General features: G+C 39.0%; 1 protein-coding gene across 1 annotated transcript in view; it reads left to right on the top strand.

Annotated features, from left to right (window-relative positions):
- The window catches only part of DDX1 (DEAD-box helicase 1), a 36,634-nt gene extending 12,257 nt beyond the window's left edge, over positions 1 to 24,377 (top strand). The window contains exons 11-26 of the mRNA XM_019451572.2: positions 355 to 431; positions 540 to 654; positions 1,358 to 1,496; positions 7,154 to 7,214; positions 10,566 to 10,664; positions 11,535 to 11,624; positions 12,593 to 12,781; positions 14,489 to 14,540; positions 16,496 to 16,642; positions 20,099 to 20,190; positions 21,465 to 21,537; positions 21,691 to 21,763; positions 21,847 to 21,889; positions 22,874 to 22,969; positions 23,254 to 23,374; positions 24,050 to 24,377. Of these exons, the coding sequence (XP_019307117.1) occupies positions 355 to 431; positions 540 to 654; positions 1,358 to 1,496; positions 7,154 to 7,214; positions 10,566 to 10,664; positions 11,535 to 11,624; positions 12,593 to 12,781; positions 14,489 to 14,540; positions 16,496 to 16,642; positions 20,099 to 20,190; positions 21,465 to 21,537; positions 21,691 to 21,763; positions 21,847 to 21,889; positions 22,874 to 22,969; positions 23,254 to 23,374; positions 24,050 to 24,180 (1,598 nt within the window). The 3' untranslated portion in view covers positions 24,181 to 24,377. The remainder of the gene's footprint in view (positions 1 to 354; positions 432 to 539; positions 655 to 1,357; positions 1,497 to 7,153; positions 7,215 to 10,565; positions 10,665 to 11,534; positions 11,625 to 12,592; positions 12,782 to 14,488; positions 14,541 to 16,495; positions 16,643 to 20,098; positions 20,191 to 21,464; positions 21,538 to 21,690; positions 21,764 to 21,846; positions 21,890 to 22,873; positions 22,970 to 23,253; positions 23,375 to 24,049) is intronic.
- The last annotated feature ends 540 nt before the right edge of the window (positions 24,378 to 24,917 follow it).

The raw sequence follows: 24,917 nt of genomic DNA, 5'->3' as shown, positions 1-24,917 counted from the left end.
GGAGTTTTACTACAGAAGAGAAAACAAATAGAAGGTGAATGGAGGAAGAGGTGGATTCAAGGAGGTTGTCTGTGTTTTAATATGGGAGCTGTCGCAGCGTGCTTGTATGCCATGGAAAGTCTAGTTGCAGCGTCCAATGGAAGTGATCCAGTAGGTAGGGAATGTTTAGAAATGTAGGGGGCAGAAAGGGCACTTCTAGGAGTAAAGTGAAAAAGTGAAAGGTCTGGCATTGAGCAGGACAATTGATCCATGGGAACAGGACACGAAAGCATGAATGCAGTTGGGTTGATAGTGGTGATGTGCGAGTGTGGGGAGGTTCTTTTCTGATAGTTTCGGTTTCTCTCTCTTTTTAAGGAAAAGACCTTGGTCTGGCATTTGAAATACCACCACATATGAAGAACCAAGCCCTCTTTCCTGCTTGTGTTTTGAAGGTAATTAGAAAAATGTTGCTATGATTCTAAGCTACTCTGATCTTCACTATTTTGTATTAGTTAGTGTGCTAGTAGGTTAAGAATTTTCCTTTTCTTTTTCAATGCTAGAATGCTGAACTAAAATTTAACTTCGGTGAAGAAGAATTTAAGTTTCCACCAAAAGATGGTTTTGTTGCTCTTTCCAAGGCAGCGGATGGTTATGTTGTCAAATCACAGCACACAGGTATGTCCCTGAGAGGGTACCAATTTCAGGAATGGGGTACTGGCGAAAACTCCAGTAAGGAGGCTTCTCGTAGTGAGTGAGTTCCATATGCTCCCTTTGCTGGTTTAGTCACACATCTTTACGTACCATGTCAGTAAAATCCAGTTTCAAAACCCAATTCATAAACTCTTGAGTATTCAGTGTCAGCGTAGGCCTTTTGGGGAACCTGATCATGATGATGATGTCTAGCGTTTCTGAACTTGTGCGTATTCAGCGCCATGGGCACTGTGTCAAGTGCTTTACATGGATCGGTGTTCACTACCCTGTAAGGTAGCCCTCTTCCCACTGTACAAAGACCTCGAGGAGCAGGGACTTGACGTAACTTGCCCACGGTCACACACAGCAAGTGGGAGAACTGAATTTAAACCCAAGCAGTTCGAGCCCAGAGCTCGTACTCTTACCCACTATATTATTTAAAGTAAATACATTTCATAGCTTGTTTACTTTATCACAAGATATATAATCAATTGCATCTATTGCAAGTAAATTTAAAGAAGCCATAGTTCATTTTAGGAATCTTAGCTTTATTTTGTTTTATGACCACCTCCTATACTTTTCGACAGTTATTGAAAATTCTGATATTGGAATTTTTGCGCTCGTGCTTTACAAGTAAAAGTATTGAGGTGTGATTTGAACGTGTTCCAATCGTTTCTGTTTTCTTAAGGTAATGCGCAGGTGGCACAAACAAAGTTTCTCCCCAATGCTCCGAAAGCTCTCATCGTCGAGCCCTCCCGAGAGTTAGCTGAACAAACTTTGAATAACGTCAAGCAGTTTAAGAAATATATTGATAATCCTAAATTAAGGTAAAGCTTCCTTTTGTGCTCACATGCCTGTTGTTTTTAGGTTTAAGGTGTTTTGGAAGAAGAGTGAGATAGAAAAAAAAAAATGAGGTAGAAATTCAGTATGCATTCTAATGCACCGGTGGGAGTGTGTAACGATTTAACTTTGATACATAGTAGCAATTATTTTTTTCTCTTTGAAAATTTTTATTACACAAAATAATGTTCTGAATATACACCATTTAGTTTTGTAAGTTTCTTCCAGTATGTTTACATACTATATAAACATTAGGCAAATAGTACTGGACCATTTCTCCATGCTCAAAATGTTTAAATTTTCATTCATCCCTAAAATTTTATGAACATCCCGTGTATTGCACTTTATTTCTAATCCTGAGCATGTGGCTATTTAGCATCCCATGTTATTTCATTGTTTTGTTTTTCTTTAACTTGTCTTATTTTTTTATTTTTTTAAATTTACATCCAAATTAGTTAGCATATAGTGCAACAATGATTTCAGGAGTAGATTTCTCAGTGCCCCTTACCCATTTAGCCCATCCCCCCTCCCACAACCCCTCCAGTAACCCTCTGTTTGTTCTCTGTGTTTAAGAGTCTCTTATGTTTTATACCCCTCCCTGTTTTCATGTTATTTTTGCTTCCCTTCCCTTATGTTCATCTGTTTTGTATCTTAAAGTCCTCATATGAGTGAAGTCATATGATATTTGCCTTTCTCTGACGAATTTTGCTTAGCATAATACCCTCCAGTTCCATCCACGTAGTTGTTGCAAATGGCAAGATTTTGATTGCTGAGTAATACCCCATTATATATATGTACATATGTACATAAGTTTATGTATATATATATATATACACGTGTTTATGTATACAAGTTTATGTATATATCTATACATAACATACATATATATACATATGTATATACATACATATATGTATGTGTATATATATATATATATGTATATACATACTTGTTTATATACAAGTTTATGTGTGTGTATATATATATATATATATATATATATATGTGTATATATACCACATCTTCTTTATCCATTCGTCCATTGATGGACATTTGGACTCTTTCCATACTTTGGCTATTGTTGATAGTGCTGCTGTAAACATGAGGGTGCATGCACCCCTTCGAAACAGCACACCTGTATCCCTTGGGTAAATGGCTAGTAGTGCAATTGCTGGGTCATAGGGTAGTTCTATTTTTAGTTTTTTTGAGGAACCTCCATACTGTTTTCCAGAGTGGCTGCACCAGCTTGCATTCCCAGCAATTATTTTTTATATAAAACTCCTGTTTGATAAGTTCAATAGAAAGTAAATTGGGGGTGCCTGGGTGGCTCAGTCAGTTGAGCATCGAGTGTCCAGCTTCGGCTCAGGTCACGATCTCACGGTTTGTGAGTTTGAGCCCCACGTTGGGCTCTGTGCTGACAGCTCGGAGCCCGGAGCCTGTTTCAGATTCTGTGTCTCCCTTCTCTCTCTGCTCCTCCCCTGCTCGTGCTCTGTCTCTCTCTCTCTCAAAAATAAATAAATAAACATTGAAAAAAAAGTAAATTGAGATTTTGCTCTTCCGTGAAGTGTCATGGTTCGCAAAACAATATCAGAATAAAAATTAAATTTTTAAAAAATGTTTATATATTTTGAGAGAGAGAGCGGGCAGAGAGAGAGGGAGAGAGAAGCAGAGAAAATCTCCAGTAGGCTCCATGCTCAGTGCAGAGCCTGATGTGGGGCTCCCTCCCACATCCCTGGGATCATGACCTGAGCTGAAATCCAGAGTTGGGACGCTTAACTGGCTGAGCCACCCAGGTGCCCTACACACTTTTTTAAGGGAGCGTTTCATTTGGTGCTAGGATGCGTCACTTCATTTGCATAGAAGGTGCATCACTATTTCTGGCGTGTTGGTAAACAGCTTGGGGCGGCTGAGTCCAGCCTGTCTCCCGGGGATGAGAACTTTCCATTCGGGCCCTCAGACCGCTCCCTCTCCAGGCAGAAGGCGCTTCCTGCGTTGGAGGGAGACCATGAGTTCAGTGATCCGGTGGAGCCTCTCGCTCAGTGGCGGTCCCTTTTGCCGTTTTGAGGGAGGCTCTACCTTATAAACTAGTCTGTGAGTTGTCACTCACTTGATTGTTGTTAATTTTGCCTTTAGTGCCTTCTTCATTGAAACAGTTCACACACCATGAAATTCCCCACTTCAGGTGTCCGGTGCAGTGGTTCTTGGCACAGTCAGGTTGTGCCACGGTCACCACTGTCCAATTTCAGAAACCTGGGATTGTTGACGTCACGCGGGACCGTCTCCGCAATACTGAGTTTTCTTACAAGTGAAACCTGTTCAGGGATAGATTAGACCTTGACACAAACTTTGTAGGTAAAATAGTTCCTAATTTTGTTTTGGCATTGATGATGTCACTCACTTGGGAACTATTTGAATACCTACCATGTGTGAAGTCTTCAGCTTGGTGTCAGGAGCATAATAATGAGAAAGTTTTTGCATTCCCAGAATTAAGTGTGGGGATGTGGGGATGGTGTGAAGGGGAGAGAAACAGCAGAACGAGTTGGGTAAAATGCGTGGGGGATGAGGTCGGGGGACACAACCAGGGTATCTGCTTCGTGTAAGGGACTTGGAATTTGTAAGACAGTGTTTTTGGAAGAAGTAAAATGCTATTGTGAATTGATTTTTGTGCTACAGTTAGGTGTAAAGGTTAACATGCCTATGGACAAGGACTGGAAGGGAAGATGACTAGTAAAATCAGTTTGTTTATTAAGATGGTAAAATTGTGAGAATACTCATTAGTATTCTGTGTAAACAAGGCTTTCTTGAAAACCCGGCTCAAGTTCCCGTCTGTGAAACTAACCGAATCGTACCAGCCCAGTCCTTTCTCCTTCCTGAGATACCACTGACTGTGTGCCTTGCCTTAACCCTTACACACTGTCATGTGCTAGCGGTCCTTGTTTTAAATACGCACGGCGTTGCTTATCCTCGCTTACTAGTTTTACACTGCTTGAGGCAGGGGGTGTTCTTTTATATTCCTCAAGCCTACAGTGCTTTGCCACCAGCATAGATTGGTGTGTGTGTGTGTGTGTATCTTCTGCTAAACTTATAGGGATAAATATGTCTGATTGGGATTATGGATAAGAGTCAAGCATTGTAGGAGATGAAATGATGCATCTAGGACCATAGTTTCCAAACCTGGGAACTTTGGGGCCTTTTTTAACGATACAGATAGATTTGTTGGTCCTCTCCTGAATGCACTGAGTCAGAATTTCCAGGGAAGAGGTATTAGAACTTTTTTGTTTTCTTGAGGAAGAATGGCAGCTCCTCTGGGTGATCCTTTTAGAGACCTTCTGGCATCTGGTGTTATCAGACTTAGGAACATAATGGCTCTAATGTAGTAGGTTAGGGAATATGCCAAGGTCATGCATGTTCATAGGCTAGAAGTCTCTTTGTGTTGTTTGTTTTTACTACCTGAATTGCTCAAGTTGCAGATAGGAAACCATAAAGCCAATCTTTAATCAGCCATAGAATTATAAGACTCTGTTAAGGTCACCTACTTGCTTTTTTTTTTTTTTTTTTAGCTGTTTAAGGAATAAGTTTATTATTGTCTTTACCTGAAAAACTTTGTAGCAAATTGTGGTTTTGGTTTATTGGCTCTCAGCAGCCCTCTCCTGAGCTCTTAAGGAAGCTTGCTTCTTCTGAGCTACCTGATCTTTGTTCCAGGCAAGAGACATTTTGGGATGGTTCCACCTCTCTTTTTAACTTTCTTAGGCTTCTTCTCATAGATTGGATTCTCTTGGGTAGCACTGTGAGCTTTCTTACACATCTCCTCCATCATATCTGGAGTTATATTGTTCTTCGGTGTTCAGAAAATTGCTTCTCATAAGTATCTTCATCTTCTTCCACTGGGTAACACATACAGTCTGCCATGTTCTGACCTATGATGTGCTTCTCATGTCCTTCTGCACTGAATTCCTTGCTCTCTGAATCATAATCAGGGAACCGTTTGGTACTGTGAGGAATAGACAAGCCTCCATCCACAGCTCCCTTGGGGGCCCCCAGAGCTTTATCTCCAGTAGTAGTTGTGGCAAGCCCTTTATCCAGATAGCAGGCGAAGGCACCGTGTGGAGCGTCAATGCTTTCCACATTGTGTTCATCTCTGTCACCTCCACTTGGCCTTCATAGATCTTGTCCATGTCAAACCTGTTGAGAAGCCTGCAGGCCAGCAGCGGGCTGGTACAGTATGCTTAATTTCTCAGGCCAGCCTTCACACCATGCTTTGGGAGTTTGTGAACATGAGCTGCACAAACTATCACGTCTCCTTCTGTTAGGGCACAGGCGATCTCACAAATGGTATCCCTGTCGGTTACATGAGCTATCATCCTGTATTTAGGTGTGTTGTATTTACTCTTATCCCAAGTTTCCAAGTGTTTCCAAGCATAGTAATCAGTTTTACCGTCTCATCATCTTCTAAATTGCACTTGGTATCTCTTGAGGTAAGCCTTATTCTTGACAACTTTAACAAATTTCATCCTGCAGAACAGAGACCCTGTCATTTATTTCCTTAATGTTTTCTAGTCTTTTTTAAAAGATTGATCAAATAAGAATAAAATAAAGATGGTTGGTCGATACTTCTGATTGAAAGTTATCTGGCTGCATCAGAAAGTAATTTTGTCTGCTTTATAAAAAGACAGTCGTGGGGCACCTGGGTGGCTCAATCAGTTGAACATCCGACTCTTGATTTCGGCTCAGGTCATGATCTCACGGTTCGTGTGCTCTAGCCCCATTTCGGGCCCTGTGCTGAGGGTGTGGAGCCTGCGTGGGATTGGGATTCTCTCTCCCTCTCTCTCTGCCCCTGCCCCAGGCCCACACTTGTGTGTGTGCGTATATGCGCGCTCTCTCTTCTCTCTCTCTCTCTCTCAAAAGTTAATAAATATTTAAACAAAAAACACTTTTTGCAAATAGCTTTAGTGAGATCTAATTCACATATACAACCCATTGCTTAAAGTGTACAGATTGCTTTTAGTTTTTATTCTATTCACAGAGATGTGCAGCTGTCACCAAAACCAATTTTTAAACCTTTCATGACACTCAAAAGAAGCACTGTACCCATTGACAGCCATTCCATGTCCTCATAACCTTCCCATCCCTAAGCAACCCCTGGTTCATTTTCTGACTATAGATTTGCCTTTTTTGGACATTTTACATGAATGGAATTGGATGGTATGTGCTCATTTCTGACTGGCTTTTCTCACTTAGTGTAGTGTTTTCAGGATTTGTTCACGATGCAGCATGTATCAGTGCTTAGTTCTTTTTTATTGCCCCAAAGTATCCCATTAGATGCATGTGCCACATTTTTGTTTATCCATTTGTTAGCTGATGGACATTTGGGTTGTTACCACTTTTTGGCTACTGTGCTGTGAACATTAGCGTACAGGTTTTTGTGTGGACATCATTTTTATTTCTCCCGGGTCTGTACCTAGGAGTGGAATTTCTGGATCACATAGTAGCTTCACATTTGATGTTTTCAGGAGCCGTCCAGCTGTGTTCTAAAGTGACACCACTGTTTTACTTTCCTACTAGTAATGTATGAGTCAAACAATACAAGTCAAACAATAAAGCGCTTTAATCTTTCTCTTCATTATCATGATGGTATTTATTTCAGGGAGCTTCTGATAATTGGAGGTGTTGCAGCACGAGATCAGCTCTCTGTTTTGGATAATGGGGTAAGTTGTACTTTTAATTTTTAAGAGGTTGCGTGATGGGTCGTCATTTTCGCAGTGTAGTTCTGTTGTGCTTCAGGAAGAATCAAGTGAGGCTGAAATTAGAACAAGGTCAAGTATGTGTTCAGAAACACCTTGTGGGGGTGTCTTTTCTTTTCCTAAGAGTGTACAGCAGTTTCTTTGCACCCCTCATGCAAAATTCAGCATACAGGATGTTTGGTTTCTTCATTTACCTTTTGAGCACTTGAGGATTTTCTTCTTGCTTTCTCATGAATTAAGAGTCCTTTCTTTTGGGGATAATGGAGAAAGAAGAAAGTAGAGTTAAGGATAGAAATGGAGATCAGCTGGATTGCAGAGAATGTAAAAGTTGTCACAGGGACCCAAAGGAAGGATGAAGAACGATACAATGTGGCTCCAGAAGGAGGGAGAGAAGTTAGATAAGGGTGGGGGGAGTCTCACAGACTGCTCAGGCAGGCGGTTACAAAGGACAAAGCTAAGACAGTGATCCTCATTATGGGGGAAGAAGCTTGGGATATTCTTAACTGTGCTCATCAATTCTGTGAAGCCAGATATAGATAGGACTTCATAAAATATTTCATGTGTATGAAATAACTTGCTCCTTTCAAATTTCTCTTCCATTTCCTTCCCTAAATATTTTATCATTTAATCTAAACCTCCTGATACTGAGTCACAGTGAGGAAATATGTCTACTTCCTCCAGTCCCATTGGTGTCTCTATCAAATGAAATTTTATGCCAGATGGTTTGGATTTGACCTGGTATGACATATTAAAAGCAAAGAATCCTATTGCTATACTTGTTAATACTGTTCTAAGATAGTAATATTGCTTTGATAGGTTTTTATTTGCTGTGTTATATTTTTTTAGGGATTGTAGGAAATTTAATATGTTTAGGGTGCCGGGGTGGCTCAGTGGGTTAAGCATCCGACTTCGGCTCAGGTCATGATCTCATGGTTTGTGGGTTCGAGCCCCGCGTCGGGCTCTGTGTCGACAGCTCAGCTTCAGATTCTGTGTCTCCCTCTTTCTCTGCCCCTCCCTTGCTCGTACTCTGTCTCTCTCTCTGAAAAATAAATGAATAAATTAAAAAAGAGAGAGAGATTTAATATGTTCATTCCTATTCTTGGTTTCTCAAACCCCAGTCCGTTTTCCCCGTAAGTTACTAAGCTTCTTAACTCCTGTTTTCCAGCTGCAGAGCTTTTAGGGAATTCTATATGATTTGTCAGTCATCTAACATTTGGTACTGGCTAAATCCAATGGCAGAGGTAAAGGCAGTGTTATTCTGTAGCTTTCTTGACCAGATTTGCTTCCATTCTACTTAGCGGATCTCAGATGTTCTCTCTCTGCTCTTCTTTCCACCTATATTCTCTCCTTGTTCCGTCTCCCGTCATCCTGTGGCTCAGCCCTAGTCCTGTGTTGTCTCTTACGCTGGACCAGAAGTCAGCTTTGGAGTAAGAGAGTAGAACTGTGTAATTTAAAAAATATTTTAGAGTTGCACAGTAATGCAGCCTGTGCAGTTGAGGCCTAGAGGAGTGGTGGGAGCTCTTACACAAGTTATGTAAATATTTCCAACTTAACTGACTTTTTTTCTTTAAACTTTTTTCTTTACATGTCTATATTTCATGTAAAGTGAGTTTTTTTGCTACTGAAATAGAGAAGAGAGGAAATTCACATGTGGGTTGGAATCCTATAGTAAAGAGATGTTACATACAGAGTGAGAGTGATATTTTGTTCATTGCCCTGTACAGCCCATGTCACGGTGCTTGGCACATGGTTGTTCTTAACACACTTAAACAGGCCTTTATCTTCAGATTTTCAGACAATATTCTCTACATTGAACTGAAATTTGCTTATTGTTACCAGTACAGATGAAACAATCGCTTGAGAAATGTCTGTTTTATTTTTCATGGGACTATAAATGCCTTCTGTTGGTTCAAATTAAAAGCCAACACAGGATTCTGCTTCTTCAAGTGTCTGTGAGATATTGAAGTAATGAGACTCCGGTGATAAATTTGTTAGGAGAAAATTATGTTTTTAGTCTACAGTGGAGAAAACAAATGAAGAATAGGAGTGAGTTTTCATGCCGATTAATCGAGTAGAAGTTTTGAGTTGTCTAATTGATTGAATGGTTTGATGTAATATTTGTGCTCACACATAGATGTATATATACACTTTAAAACAGTTTACCTTTATTGACTGCTTTCTAGAACTGGACCAAGCCCAGCTAAATGCTTACCTACATTGTCTTATTCAGTTCCCATGGTAGCCTTCTGAAATGATGCTCTTCTCCATTGTTACAGACTAGGAAGAGGGCTGATAGTAAATATTAAGTCACTTGCCCAAGAGCTTATGTCTCACCGGTAGACCTTACTTCAAAGTCTATGTTCCTGATCACTTTACCTTTGAGCTTGATTAAAAGACGTGTGTGTGAATGGAAAATGTTTGTTATTTGTACTGATGTGGGGACTTATTATTCTGTTCCCTGTGTGTATACTTGAAAATTTTTATAATAAAAAGTTAAGTAAAACTTGTTCTTATTTGACTTAGACCTTTACTCAGGTTTGGACTTTGAGTTTGAAATTTAGTTTGGGTACTTTGGAGCTGTATCGTTTAAATTCTCATGACTTCAGTATTCTAAACTTCAGTTTCCTCATTTAAAAATAGGAATAAAGATAGTATTGTTTTCTGTAGTGGTCATGAGATGACACAGTACTTGTAAAACATTAGCACTGTGCCTGTTCATTATAAGCACTTGACAAGGAGTCATTATGATTGCGTTTCTGGGTAGTCAGAGCATCATCGTTATTAATTATAACTGCATTTATTGAGCACCTGGCACACAAACTGGGCATCGAGTGCCTTCTGTATCTCATCTCTCAGTTGTCACAGCCATGTTGCAAAGCAGATTCCAAAAATGAGAAAATTGAAACTAGAAGAGATTAATTAAGTTGAGGTCATCCAGCTGGCTAACGGCGGAGCTGGGAATCGAGTCCTGGTTTGATTTGAGTTCCCATAAGATTCATCTGGTTTTCACTTGGAAAATATTTATGTATTTTATAAATTATTTTGTATGTTAGATTATATATATATATTATTTTATGTATTAGGCTATATCAGTTAAGGATGTCAAAATCAGCTACTAAAATCTTCATGTTAATTTCACGCCAAATACAGGTTTGGTAATAGGGCATTATCTATAGCTCCTTTTCTCTGAATTTGGAGCTGTCACTGCTTCAGTATGCATGTTTTCATGGTAAGTAGACCGTTATTGGTTGCTGTTTTATGATGATTATAATAGTGCTTCGGTTTTCACTGGGTTCTTCTTTTGATATTTTTCAGGTAGATATAGTCGTTGGCACCCCAGGAAGACTAGACGATTTGGTGTCAACTGGAAAGCTGAACTTATCCCAAGTTAGATTCCTGGTCCTGGATGAAGCTGTATGTTGGACTATAGTCATGCTTTAAAAAAAAAAAAAAGTTTGCTTATGTGTTTGGAGGTAAAAATATGTAGAATGATGGAAAAATACAGTTCATTCATGATCCCAACATGTAGAAATAATCATTGTTACCAATTTGGCATATTTTCATCCACTCTTTGTATTCATGTTAATATTATTTTATATAGTAAATCAAGCTGTGTAGGATCTGGGAAATCTTTTTTATTTATTTATTTATTTATTTATTTTTTCTTTTTTTTTTCTTTAAATGTAGTATTATATGTATTTCACATCCTTACTTGTAAATAGGTTTTAAAGGCTGACTAGTGCTCTATTACATGGATACTTCATGGTTTGTTTAACTACTCTTGTTACTAGATATGTAGATTTGTTTTTTTTACTCCAAATAGTGGTCTTTGTTGGTACATAAATTACACAGTACAATTATTTCTTTATGTTATAGTCGCAAAATGTGAACTGTAAGGATATTAATGTCTTGACAGACTTCTAAAGTATTTTCAAAATGGATTGAGTAGTTTTATAACACTGAGATGATTTTTGTTTTCATTTTTTCAAATTAAAATCCTGTGTTTAAGGATATGTGGTAGGAGCTATTAACTCTCATATTCATTCTAGAACACTAGAGTATAGATTTTGGGTTGTTTATTGTCAGCTTTTTCATATTTTAGTTACATGGAATTTAAAGCTGAATTTATAATTTGTCTTTATCCGTTAGAAAATAATCATTTTGGTAATATGGTGGGGATATGTATGCTTATGAATTTGTTTCCATTATCTTTCTACACTTGATTTACAAAAGAAAGATCTAGGTGTTGACTTAAAAATTACGCTTTCTTTCCTTCTCCTTCAGGATGGACTTCTTTCTCAAGGTTACTCTGATTTTATAAATAGGATTCACAGTCAGATTCCTCAGATTACCTCTGATGGGAAAAGACTTCAGGTATGAAATGACTGATATATCCTAAAATACATGCAGACAGTTGTTATGTGTTAATGCTTTTTGTTTTCAAAACATTTTCAAGCATTTGTTTGCAAATGTTTTTGAAATTTGTTTTAATTTTTTTTTTTTTTTTAATGTTTATTTATTTTTGAGACAGAGAGAGACAAAGCATGAACGGGGAGGGTCAGAGAGAGAGAGGGAGACACAGAATCTGAAACAGGCTCCAGGCTCCGAGCTGTCAGCACAGAGCCCGACGCGGGGCTTAAACTCACGAACCGTGAGAGCATGACCTGAGCCGAAGTTGGACGCTTAACCGACTGAGCCACCCAGGCGCCCCTATTTTCTTTTACATTTACATCTTGTCTTAGTGTCTTCTCATTAAGTTAACTACTGTAGAAAACATTTTCTTTGTTACCTGATTACATAGCACACACAAAGAAAGAGTCTTAAAAGCTGCCTGTAGAAATGAAGGAGAAGGGAACTTGAGGAAATTAGGTCGCTGAGGATGATAAGGAAAACATTCTTAGTTGGTTTTTCCTACAGAGCATTAGAGTTTATATTCCAGACTGAGCACTGCTTCCTCTTTGAGGGGAAAATATCTGGAGCTGTTGAAAAACAGTGGTTTCCTTTGTAATTATTTCTTAAAATGTTACTCTTGCTTTTCTCACCCTTCTTTCCTAGGAAGAATTTGAGAGGTGTAGAGGCTTCAAGGGGAGGGAAGGGGACACACAGTAATTTGGGATTTTAGATCTTCAAACACCTTCTCATCTTACCTAGTTTTTGTCGGGCCTTGTGGAATAGAGACGTGGTTTACGCAGGGGTGAGGGGCTGCGGCTCTGAGACCGACCTGCCCAGAGTCATGCCACCCGCTGTTGCTTAGATGCCAGGTTAACATACTTTGGGCCTCACGTTAGGTGGAATTGTAATTAGAACAGTTTAGCTAAATTTTGACTTTTTTGTTTCCCTAGGTGATTGTTTGCTCTGCTACTTTGCACTCTTTTGATGTAAAGAAGCTGTCTGAGAAGATAATGCATTTTCCCACATGGGTTGATTTAAAAGGAGAAGATTCTGTCCCGGATACTGTGCACCATGTGGTTGTCCCAGTGAACCCCAAAACTGACAGACTCTGGGAAAGGCTTGGGAAAAACCACATTAGAGTAAGTACTTTACAGTGTTAACATTTGTGTGGAATAAAACATCCATAAACTAGCTTAACCTTGGGCTCTTCGTGATTCTTACAGCCAGATACTATACCTAAGAAAAGAGGAGTCCCGCACATGGACCAGAAAAGTTCAGGCCTTGAGGGCACAGAATAAGTGATGGGCTCAACTTTTCTTTTTCCCTCTGTGAGAGTTACTTTTATGATCATCTTGATGTAATTTTTATAAATAAATAGGATTATGTAGGTATGTAAATCTAATTTCAGATACAGTGGTTTTTAGTAGTGTTTTGATGTCCTCTTGAGGTTCCTTATTTTCCTAAAAATCAATTTAATGCGCCCATTTAATCATTTTCCCACTGATTGTAGATTTACCTGTATAAAATAAGGGTTTGTTACATATTGTAAATATACAATATCCTAAGAGCCACCTTTGCATTCTTATTATTACATTTAAAATTGATTAGTCTTACCTCATGAAGATACAAAGCTTCTGCACAACAAAGGAAACAATCAACAAAACTAAAAGGCAACCAATGGAATGGGAAAAGATATTTGCAAATGACATATCGGACAAAGGGCTAGTATCCAAAATCTATAAAGAGCTCACCAAACTCCACACCCGAAAAACAAATAATCCAGTGAAGAAATGGGCAGAAAACATGAATAGACACTTCTCTAAAGAAGACATCCGGATGGCCAACAGGCACATGAAAAGATGCTCAACGTCGCTTCTCATCAGGGAAATACAAATCAAAACCACACTCAGATATCACCTCACGCCAGTCAGAGTGGCCAAAATGAACAAATCAGGAGACTATAGATGCTGGAGAGGATGTGGAGAAACGGGAACCCTCTTGCACTGTTGGTGGGAATGCAAACTGGTGCAGCCGCTCTGGAAGACAGTGGAGGTTCCTCAAAAAATTAAAAATAGACCTACCCTAGGACCCAGCAGTAGCACTGCTAGGAATTTACCCAAGGGATACAGGAGTACTGATACATAGGGGCACTTGTACCCCAATGTTTATAGCAGCACTCTCAACAATAGCCAAATTATGAAAAGAACCTAGATGTCCATCAACTGATGAATGGATAAAGAAATTGTGGTTTATATACACAATGGAGTACCACGTGGCAATGAGAAAGAATGAAATATGGCCCTTTGTAGCAACATGGATGGAACTGGAGAGTGTGATGCTAAGTGAAATAAGCCATACAGAGAAAGACAGATACCATATGTTTTCACTCTTGTGTGGATCCTGAGAAACTTAACAGGAATCCATGGGGGAGGGGAAAAAAAAAAAAAAAAGGTTAGAGTGGGAGAGAGCCAAAGCATAAGAGACTCTTAAAAACTGAGAACAAACTGAGGGCTGATGGGGGGTGGGAGGGAGGGGAGGGTGGGTGATGGGTATTGAAGAGGGCATCTTTTGGGATGAACACTGGGTGTTGTATGGAAACCAACTTGACAATAAATTTCATATATTTAAATAAATAAATAAAAATAAAATAAAATTGATTAGTCTTAGACCCACAGTTAATAAAGGGTTTTTCTGAATCTGAAGAATGGTTTTGCCCACATACTTTAAAGACATACGTCTGTATCTAAAGTTAGATACACTTTTCTCTTTAAGAAAAAAAAACGATACCTGTTTGGAATCCTTACTTACCCACTTGCCGCCCTGTTTTTCTCCTTTTCTTTTCATAGACTGATGATGTACATGCAAAAGATAACACAAGGCCTGGTGCTAATAGTCCGGGTAAGTTGAATGAGTGAACAGATGCATGCATGAGTGAGTGAATGAATGAATGAATGAATGAGGTTGAAAGATTTTGAAAACAAATTGATTTGTCTTACTGAATTTATGCCCTGTCTGTTCTCATGAAGGATTTGAGGTGACCTACAAAATTAGAACAGGAATTTTGACAATAAAGGTAACAAAAATAATAATAAAGAAATGGGGGAAAATTGACTGGTGTCAGTCAACTTAGAGCAGTATTAATCACTGAATTTCAGATGTTAGTCTCCTGACATCTAAGTCACAAGTATTTTGGATTATGGAATTCTTATTGATTGGAGGATATCAGCAGATTTCTCTGGCAACAGATTTTACATTGGCCCTGAATCCCAGGAGAAACGTCACGTAGGTTCTTCATTCAGGGAATTAACAAAGAAAAATGTCTTTAGTTTTCAACTTTGTGAAAGATACAGAAATTATCTTGGAATCGCTTATCTGTTCTTTTTGTGTGCAGTAAAATATTCCCAACACAAAATTGCCCACTTTAACCATTTTGATGTGGTCACGTTCAGTGGCATAAAGTTCATCCCTACGTTGCAGTCAGTGCCGCCATCCATCTCCAGGACTTTTTCATCCTCCTAAACAGACACTCCATATCATGAAATATTTGCCAGTTTTTAAAAAGTCTAACATTAAATCTAATTCTTTGAAGATGCTTCTGTGCAGAGCAGAGACGATTTCAGGTGCCTCATATGTTAAAGATCTGCGAAGGTACGCTGTATTGGAAGGATAGTGCTCGTCCAGCCTAGAGTAGGTCTCAGATGTGTGGATTCAGGTGTCTCAGGCGGATCATTGGGAAGGGTTAGACTGCATTTACTTTATGGTTGGATTCATTGGTAGGTTTATGGCCAATATCTAAAAGGTGAATTCTCTGAAATCTTGATTAAATAGAGTTCCTTTGAATTCAGTTTTATGTGCAATTCCAAATTTATAAGGTGCATGCTCGACTAGCCTTATCGTTGGAGAAGAGCAGAGACCTTGCTAGTTCAAAATAATATATCCTCCCACTGTTAGGGAATGCATGTCATAAAATAAAAATTTTTACTTCTTCGAAATAAATTTTTTCTTATAAATGTTTTGCTTAGTTTATACTGCAATTAGGTATGACCGGAGAGCCTTTAGAAATATGGTGGATTACAGAATTAAAGTTTTGCATTAGATAGTTGAGTAACTGTAGTGTAGCTTCACACTGAAAAATAGAGATTGGGAGGATGATGACTAAGAAATTACCGAGTTCGACATACAGTTTTTATTCCGTTGAGAAGTATGAACTTTCTGGTGTTAGATTGATTTAAAAAGTCCATTAATTATTTTTAAAAGGGGTTAAAATAATTGAGTAAACATCTCCATGAGAGGTAAGAGCAAAGTTTTGTTGTGGATATGAAGTTCTGTTTATTTGTGTGTTTATATGTCTGTTTTCCTTCATAAGAGGTGTGGCATAGGTGTTTTTGGCACACTATAAAATGGCATAAACATACACTAACAGAAATAGAAATAAATGAATTGGGGTGACTCAGTGGCCCAGTGGGTTAAGCGTCCGACTCTTGGTTTCAGCTCCAGTCACGATCTCCCAATTTGTGGGATTGAGCCCCACTTTGGACTCTGTGCTGACAGTGCAGAGCCTGCTTGGGATTCTCTCTGTCCCCCTCTCTCTGCCCCTCCCCCTCTCACGCATGCACCCTCTCTCTCTCGAAATAAATAAAAATAAAACTTAAAGAAAAATGAGCGAACGGATATTCTCACCATTTCATCCTATCTTAATATTTCTTATTTTTGTCTGTCCTACTTATATTAAAGCAGAGTTTTTTTTAGGTGGGCAAAGCAGTAAGTCTGTGACTGTAATTATGTGTGTTCATAACAATTTTAGATTGAAATTCTTTTTTGTTGTTGTTGTTGTGGTGGTGGTGGTATTCAAGAGATGTGGTCTGAAGCTATTAAAATCCTGAAGGGGGAGTATGCTGTCCGGGCGATCAAGGAACACAAGATGGATCAAGCAATTATTTTCTGTAGAACCAAAATTGACTGCGATAACTTGGAGCAATATTTTATGCAACAAGGAGGAGGTAATGTTTCCTCACTTGAAATAAATTGTGTTTATTTCCTCACTTAATCGGTTATTAGTCTCATGCTGGTGCGGTCCAGAACGCGTGCGCTGAATTTAAAGCAGTGGAGGCGCGTTGTCAGTGTCTGTGCTTGTCCAGTACTTTTCCATATGATAAGCCCCAGGAAAACCGCGTCCGACGCGGGCACGGTTTCATTCCAGTGTTCTGAGGCGCTGCTGTCATTTGGAAGAAAGGTAATGGTATTATTTAATATTAAAATTTTTAGGGTAATTATTAAGCAATAGAGTGTATGTCTTCTAAACCAATAAATGAGGAGTAAACCTTCATCTGAAAAAGGCTAAGAAAGGAAGAGAAAAAAAAAAATGGGAAAGAGAATGGTTAGAAATTACAGAGTAAGAAGGCTGGTGGAAAAATCCGTATGAGTGAACGCTCGCTCTAGTATGTATCAGTGCGCCAAAGCCTTCTGTTAAAAGGCATACATTGTTAGACTGATAAAACCTAACCGTATACTGTTTACAAGACATACTTAAAACCTGAGGTCATGGAAAGATCAAAAGGGGCTGAAAAAATGTATTAGCTAAACTACTAATCAAAAGAAAGTTGGTCTAGCTGTATTAATAAGAGATGCAATAGAATTTAAGACAAAAATATCAACTAGAAATAAAGAAGGTCACTGTGTACTAAAAAATCTAATCTACAATGACTATATGATGATTCTAATATTATGCTCCTTATGACGTGATATATATGAATCAACATGAGATAATGCCCAACGTGATCTGTCATTAGGGAAATGCAAAATCACAGTGTAATACCACGTACACTCATTGGAATAGCTAGATTACAAATACGACACCCGATTTTGGCAAGGATATGAAGCAGCTGGAGTGTTCGTATGCTGCTGTTGTCCAGGCACCTTGGTAAAAGGTCTTACATGTTTTAATAAAATTAACATTGCTGTCTTATGGCTTAGTAATCCAACTCCTAAATATTTACCCAAGATAAGTAAAATTTACCCAAGACACAGTGAGAAAAGATATGGGCAAGAATGGTCATAGCAGCTTTATTTATAATAGGCCCAAACTGAAAATACACTAAGTGGGCATCAGTGGGGGAATGGCTTAAACCAGATGTGAACTATTTATACCGTGGAGTCCTGCCCGGCAGTACAAAGGAATGGACTTCTGGTGGATGCAGCGACTCTGGGTGAATCTCAGACATGATGCCGAATGAAGGATTTCTTACACAAGAGTGTATATGTGTATACTGTATGATTCCACTTATGTGAAGTTCTGGAAGAGTCAGAACTGGCCTTTAATGGAGAAAAAACCCGCAACGGTGGTTTTCCCTGGGACAACGGGAGTGGGGTTATCTGGGAAAGCATGTGGGTTCTTTGTGGGATGACATTCATATTCTCTATCTTGTAGGGCTTTGGGCTACATAGGTACGTGCATTTGTCAAAACTCAGCAAATATACACTTAAGATTTATACATTTCCTTGTATGTAGTATTTCACGTTAGAGGAAAACAGTAAAACCTAACCAAATAACTACATTCTAGTTAATGAAATGCGTGCTCAACTGTGTGTAGATATTTGCAGTTTACAGTAAAATGCATCAGAAATATAAAAATGAATTGATAGGACAGAGGGACAGATATGGAGTAAAGCAAATATAGTAAATGTTAATGGTATAATCCAGGAGGTGAAAATATAGCTGTTCGCTTTTAGAATTCATTCATTGTTGCTGTGTTTGAAATACAGTAGGGGCGCCTGGGTGGCTCAGTCGGTTAAGCGTCTGACTTCGACTCAGGTCATGATCTCGTGGTTTGTGGGTTGGAGCCCCATGTCGGGCTCTGTGTTGACAGCTCAGAGCCTGGAGCCTGCTTTGGGTTCTGTGTCTCCCTCGCTGTCTGTCCCTCCCCCTCTTGTGCTCTGTCTCTTTCTCTCTCAAAAATAAACATTAAAAAAATTTTAAGAAATATAATAAATGTAAAAATATATAAAGCAAAATTTGACAGATGTACAAGGTAACAGGTAAATCCTGTTTTCATAATGGGGAAAACTCTAACATATCTCTTTTTATAATTGTTGTATATCAAGGAACCAGAAAACTCTAAAAGAAAATAGAAAATATGAAAAATTTGGAGTAATGGTCATATAAAGAACATGTTACATCGTTCCTTACAGTGAATAGTTCAGTACCTTTTTTTCCCCCAAGTCATGGCAAACAGACTTGCTTGGTTGGTTGAGTTATAGTGACTGATTTGTAGTAAATACTTCTTCCCGTCCATGTTGGTTTTGAATGGAGGATTTGATTATTTGGTTGGGAATGCTGTTAATCAAGCAGTACTCTTCCCTAGTTCCTTTCACCTTCCTTCCCTAAATATTCTGGATACTTTTACTTAAAAACCAACTCTCCCAAACCATGATTAAAACCAAAATAACACAGCGTATACCAGACTTCAGAGGTTGAAGAGAGGGGAAAATGAAGGATCCCTCCCTTCTCTATACACAGCTCCACCGGGGAGGAGGAGTGTATCTAGGATACTTTCCTCAGCCCCTCGAGCTCAGAATGTGGTAGACCAGCTGTAAGTTGGCCTGCAAGTTCTGATTTGCTGTCCTCTCTCCTCTGCATGGTTAGTTCTTGTGTGAGTCATTTGGGGTGGATGGATAGCTCTTCATAATATGTTTTTCCTTGAATTCTGAAGTATATCGTATTGAACCTAAAATTTACTATGGAGAGTAGTAATGGCATACTTGTTACCCTGGGCTATCTCATAGTGGAGCCTGTACATTCTATTAAGTTCTGGAAGGTTGTTTGCTCTTACTGTAGTCTGGACTATACTGCTTTTGTTACTGTATCTGTTTGAGTTTCTTTTCGGGATTGGCTACCACTGCACTTTATAGTAGTTCCTCTTCATCTGACCAATTTGGTTCTTCTAATCTGCTTGGGTCAGGGAACCGGATAACTAAGCTGCTTAGGACACCTTGAGGAGGGTAGGGTTATGGGAGTGACCTTTTGGTAAGGGCCTCAACTTCATAAAGCCTGTTTTGGTTCTTCCAAGATTGATCTCTGATCTGCTTTTTGGTTCCTGGCTTTATATGGGGTAGGTGAGGTTCCTGGTATACACACATGTTTTCCTTTCACTAACACAGTTAGTAAACACAGTTTCACTAACACAGTTAGTTGGTATTACTGTTCCATCTACTTCTGTAGATCAGGAAGAGTGACTAAAAATGTCCTTCAAAGCAGATCAGTTTTAATGCTCATAGACTTTATTTCAGTGGCATTTCACCTACGATAGAAATTGTGTTAATCATGGTTTATGGCAGATTGGGGTATGGATTTCTGTGGAATTATATGGTAACAGTGTAGTCTGAATGCTATTGGTTTTTTGACATGGTCTTAGGTGTCATGTTTTCCAGGGCTAACTGTTGAATGTGCTTTTCACTAGGGCCCGATAAAAAAGGACACCAGTTCTCATGTGTTTGTCTTCATGGTGACAGAAAGCCTCATGAGAGGAAGCAAAACTTGGAAAGATTTAAGGTACTAATATTTAGCTGACCTGCATTTCTTTAATACTTCAGAGGGGAATTGTAGCCAGTTTTAATTAGTTCCGGTAAATATCGTTAAAGCAATTGTCCTAGAAATTTCTGAAGATGTTTACCCTGTTGGTATATCCTTATCATGGCAGGGTTTAGTCATCTTTAGCAGTCACATGGTAAATTGTAAGTTCTCTGTCAGCACAACACCACTGTAATAAGAATTTTCAACTTAAGGAATTTTAGACACATTCTTTCAGGTAGATCTTTTTAAGAGAAGCATCATGGGATAGTTAAACCGTGTCTGGGAGTCTTTTTTTTTTTTTTTTTTTTTTAATAGTTTGTAGTAATATCCATAGAGAGTTCATAGATTGATCAGGATAGGTATCAGAATACGGTTTTGTGGAATGAAGACTATTTGTAATGGTTTGGGGCACACCGTCCCAGTTCCATGCTTGCAGCCCGTGACCGGGTTGTGTAGCTCTTGGTGGAGGTGGGCTGGGCTTGAGCCTCCAGCCACAGCATTGTCACTGCTCACCAGTGTGTTTGCCCCAGTGCAGAGTGTGAGTATCCTCTTCTCTCAGACCCGTCACGTGAGTAGAAGGTGGCAAGTGCTGGGTGAGGGACTTTGGATTCCGCTTCCATGCTGAGCAGAAGTGACGTGGGTAGTAAAGCGCGCTGCGTGGCCACGCTTGAGCCACGTGTGTGCCCTTCTCCGCCCTGGACCTTACCCTGGGCCCCAGGTCAGCGTGTCCTTCCCCTTCCTGTCTCTCACTCTGTGCCTTGGAGCACAAATGACATCCAAAGGCTAATTTGTATTTTTTTGGTGAGAGCACGGGGGCCCCTTCTAGGTTCCTATCTCTTTAGGATTTTTGTTGTCACAGAAAGTGTAACCTCAAGGGAAAATACCTAGTATTCTGAGTTTATTTTAATACAAGGGTAAAGATAATACTTACGTTTTAACATTTTGTTCTATCTGTCTTTTGAATTACCAGTCAGGATTTCTAAAGATAAAGCCACATTATAGCAGTTTAATATTTTTGGTGTGGGGAAAAAAGAAAGTAAAAAACGAATCCAATTATTGATTTATTCAGTGTCTTATTTTAGCAGATGATGACTTAAAAATTTAAGACATGGTCCAGTGAATGATGAGTAACTGGACCTCTAGTCTGATGGTAACACAGTAGTTATCAGAAGTCTGTCTCATCCAGTGGATGACCATGTTCGTGTTGATTTTTCAGTATACGTACCAGTAAGTTCCTTCTCTGTTCTCTCTAGAAAGGAGATGTGAGGTTCCTGATTTGCACAGATGTAGCCGCCAGAGGAATTGACATCCATGGTGTTCCCTACGGTAAGAAGAAAGTTCTGATCCCTGCGGTTTTACATTTTATGGAATTCAAAGTAAACCCTCTAATACGTTTGAAATATTTAAAACATCAAACATCTAATACGTTTGAAAATTGCAGAACTAATGGCGACTGGTAATAATTGTTCTTATTTTCAGTTATAAATGTCACTTTGCCTGATGAGAAGCAAAACTACGTCCACCGAATTGGCCGAGTGGGAAGAGCTGAAAGGTGCCGCTGGAGTTTCTCTTTTGTTCTTTTACCATTTGCTTGCTTCTTGAATAAAGTCTAATAAGGACTCTAAAATCTTTCAGGATGGGTCTGGCCATTTCCCTGGTGGCAACAGAGAAAGAAAAGGTAATCTTTTCAGGGCTGTATTATATTCGCTGTTTGTGTTGTTTTAGATGTTGGAAATAAAAGCAGTTTGATTTTTCCATTTACAGTGAATTCACTTGCATATGGAATATAATTGAACATTTTTTTTGTTATTTAAAAAAATTTTTTTTAGTGTTTATTTATGAGAGAGAGAGAGAGAGAGAGACAGCACAAATGGGGGAGGGGCAGAGAAAGAGGAAGACCCAGAATCCAAAGCAGGCTCCAGGCTCTGAGCTGTCAGCACAGAGCCTGACGCAGGCCTCGAACTAGGAAATGGTGAGATCATGACCTGAGCCAAAGTCAGAAGCTCAGCCAACTAGCCACCCAGGCGCCCCTGGAGTATAATTGAACTTTTTAATGGCATCTTTTTTCCTATATTTTCAAATGGACCAATAATGAGATGAAGTGTAGAAAGGAAAATGCAAGCTGTGATTTTCACTAATAGCTTTAATATATATACTCGATTTCACCAAAAACTATTTAAATCCTCTCTGACATAATGCTACAGAAAACTCTTATGGGAGAGGATGGGGACTTATCTGGAAACACAATTTGATACAAATTTACAGAAAAGTTGCAAGAATAAGGAGCTCCCACACACTCCGTGTTCAAACTGGCCGTTCGTTTTGCTTTTTATTTCTTATAGAAAACACGTGGACTTTATTTTTGATAGAACCTCAATATAGCATTCTCTAGCATTCACTTGTTCGCCCTTGTTTTTATCTGAGAATTCCTTTCTATAATTGACATGCATTCTAGGAAAACCTCAGGATTTTTCTCCAAAAGAACTCTTTCAGCAGACTGAGTTAACGCGTTCCTGAGTGCCAGCAGTGAGTGGACCGCACGTCACGCCTGCAATTTCTCTTGTTCCTCGGGGATAGAAAATACTGCAAAAACTAATTGAGAGTAAAGATAACTAGTGTGTTTCCGTGTCTACATGTTAGTATTTTTCCATCTTTAACGTAGGTTTGGTACCACGTATGTAGCAGCCGTGGGAAAGGGTGTTATAACACGAGACTTAAGGAAGATGGTGGCTGTACCATATGGTACAATGAGATGCAGGTAAGACGCGTAAAAACGTGCTGAAATTGGCCAAAATAGACTGCATTTAATTATAAAAATTATACCCCGGCGTTTATCGGTTTGTTGGTTATGAGGAAAAGTAGTGATTTGTTATAACGTCAGAGTTTGTAAATTATAACTTGTGAGTTTATCTCTTCAGAAATCTAACTTCCACTTATTCTAAGTATTATAGTCTTCCTGGTTTATTTGATGCTATTAAAATTCAACGCCGTCAAAATGAGATTTTTCCTCAAAAATGCTTTTTGTTTTCTTTCCCTTCGTAGTTGCTGTCTGAGATAGAAGAACATCTGAATTGCACCATTTCTCAGGTTGAACCAGATATAAAGGTACCAGTGGACGAATTTGATGGGAAAGTTACCTATGGTCAAAAGAGAGCTGCTGGTGGTAAGCTTTGAGTTACTTTTATTTCTGTTCTGAATGTGAATGTGTCCTTTCTGAGCTTCATTGTGTAGAAGAGAGTAAGTAACTTCATCTCATGCTGAGTGTCTGTTTTAGCAGATTAATCATTTCCTCCTATGACTCTCGCAGCGGTTTATCTGTACCTGTCTTGTCACATGCTTTGGTTATGTGATTTGTGTGCCAGTGAAGGACAGCAGCTTACCTGTGTCTCTTGAGGTATTCGTGTCATAAAGAGTAGTTGAACATTTATGGAATTATTAGGAAGCAAAAGTATAATGGCGATTTTGAACAAAATTGAAAACCTTTGATTTAATTCAAGTGGTAACCCAGCGCACTGTTACTCCTTTCGCCTGGAATGCCCTCAGCTCATTCCTGAAAATTTTTTCAAAAAATTCAGACTACCAAGCTAGTGCTTTCCAAACCAAAAAAGAGCAGAGGGGAGGGGTTGCTAGGGGTATTGGGACACTATTAGTGAGGCCTAGCCATTTATTTATATTGATTTAACATTTTTAAAACTCACTTTTGGAGATAACTTGCCCAGTAGTACATTTTTATTGCTAGAAGCAATGTTTAAACGGACGTGATTGAGCCAAAGTATTGCTGACAAGTTTTTTCAAGCCTGTCATTTACATGACTTTATAATTTGTGTGTGTGATGCAGGTGGAAACTATAAAGGCCATGTGGATATTTTGGCACCTACCGTTCAAGAGTTGGCTGCCCTTGAAAAGGAGGCGCAGACATCTTTCCTGCATCTTGGCTACCTTCCTAACCAGCTGTTCAGAACCTTCTGATTTTAACGTAAACTGAGTAAGATTTGAATAATAAAAGTCTGTAGTCTTAAAACTCTAAAACCCATGTACTGCTTGTAAGCAGCACTATTTATAGTAACATGAGCCATTAATGCTAAGTCTTGCATGTCAAGAAACATTCTGTTAGGAATTCTTCATAAAATGGCAGCCTAATGAGAATAATAAATTCGATGACTATATTTTTATGAAGGTTTGTGTCTTATTTTTAAAGTAACTTGATAGTTTTTCAAGAAGACGGTGGGTTTATGAAGTCAGGTTTATGGGTATGTGACTTTGCTGGAGGAGCTGTGTGGAAACACCACTGGGTATCTTGAGTAGAATTTTTCACAGGAAGTGGTTCTAAATGGAGACGTTCTTGAGATGGTTATAGCCGTCTAGGTGGACGTTGAAGCTAGAGGAGACTCGTAACAGGAAAGAAAATTGGGTGATGCCAAGGCAGAAGGACAGCTTGCTTAGTTTTAGGGGCCTGGAGTTTTTGAGAGAGGCAGAAAGGTTCTGTGTCTGAGGATTGAGGACTGATTTGTGATGGTGACAGTGAAGATGTATCTTGGACAGTTTCCCTTCTTCGTAAGAACCTTTCTTTGCAGATGATAGTTGCCCATGAAGATAAAACTATTCTGCTGTCCCTCTAGGTTTTAAAATTAAACACAGTTCTCTGGAAGACATTTCCTCAATCCCTTTTGCCTAAAATACCAGCAGGAAAGGGGAACATTTCAACA

This window comes from Panthera pardus, unplaced genomic scaffold (genome assembly GCF_024362965.1).
Source record: "Panthera pardus isolate Hobbes unplaced genomic scaffold, ASM2436296v1 HiC_scaffold_26, whole genome shotgun sequence".
NCBI lineage: Eukaryota > Metazoa > Chordata > Mammalia > Carnivora > Felidae > Panthera > Panthera pardus.
This window is presented reverse-complemented; position numbering and strand designations above follow the sequence as displayed.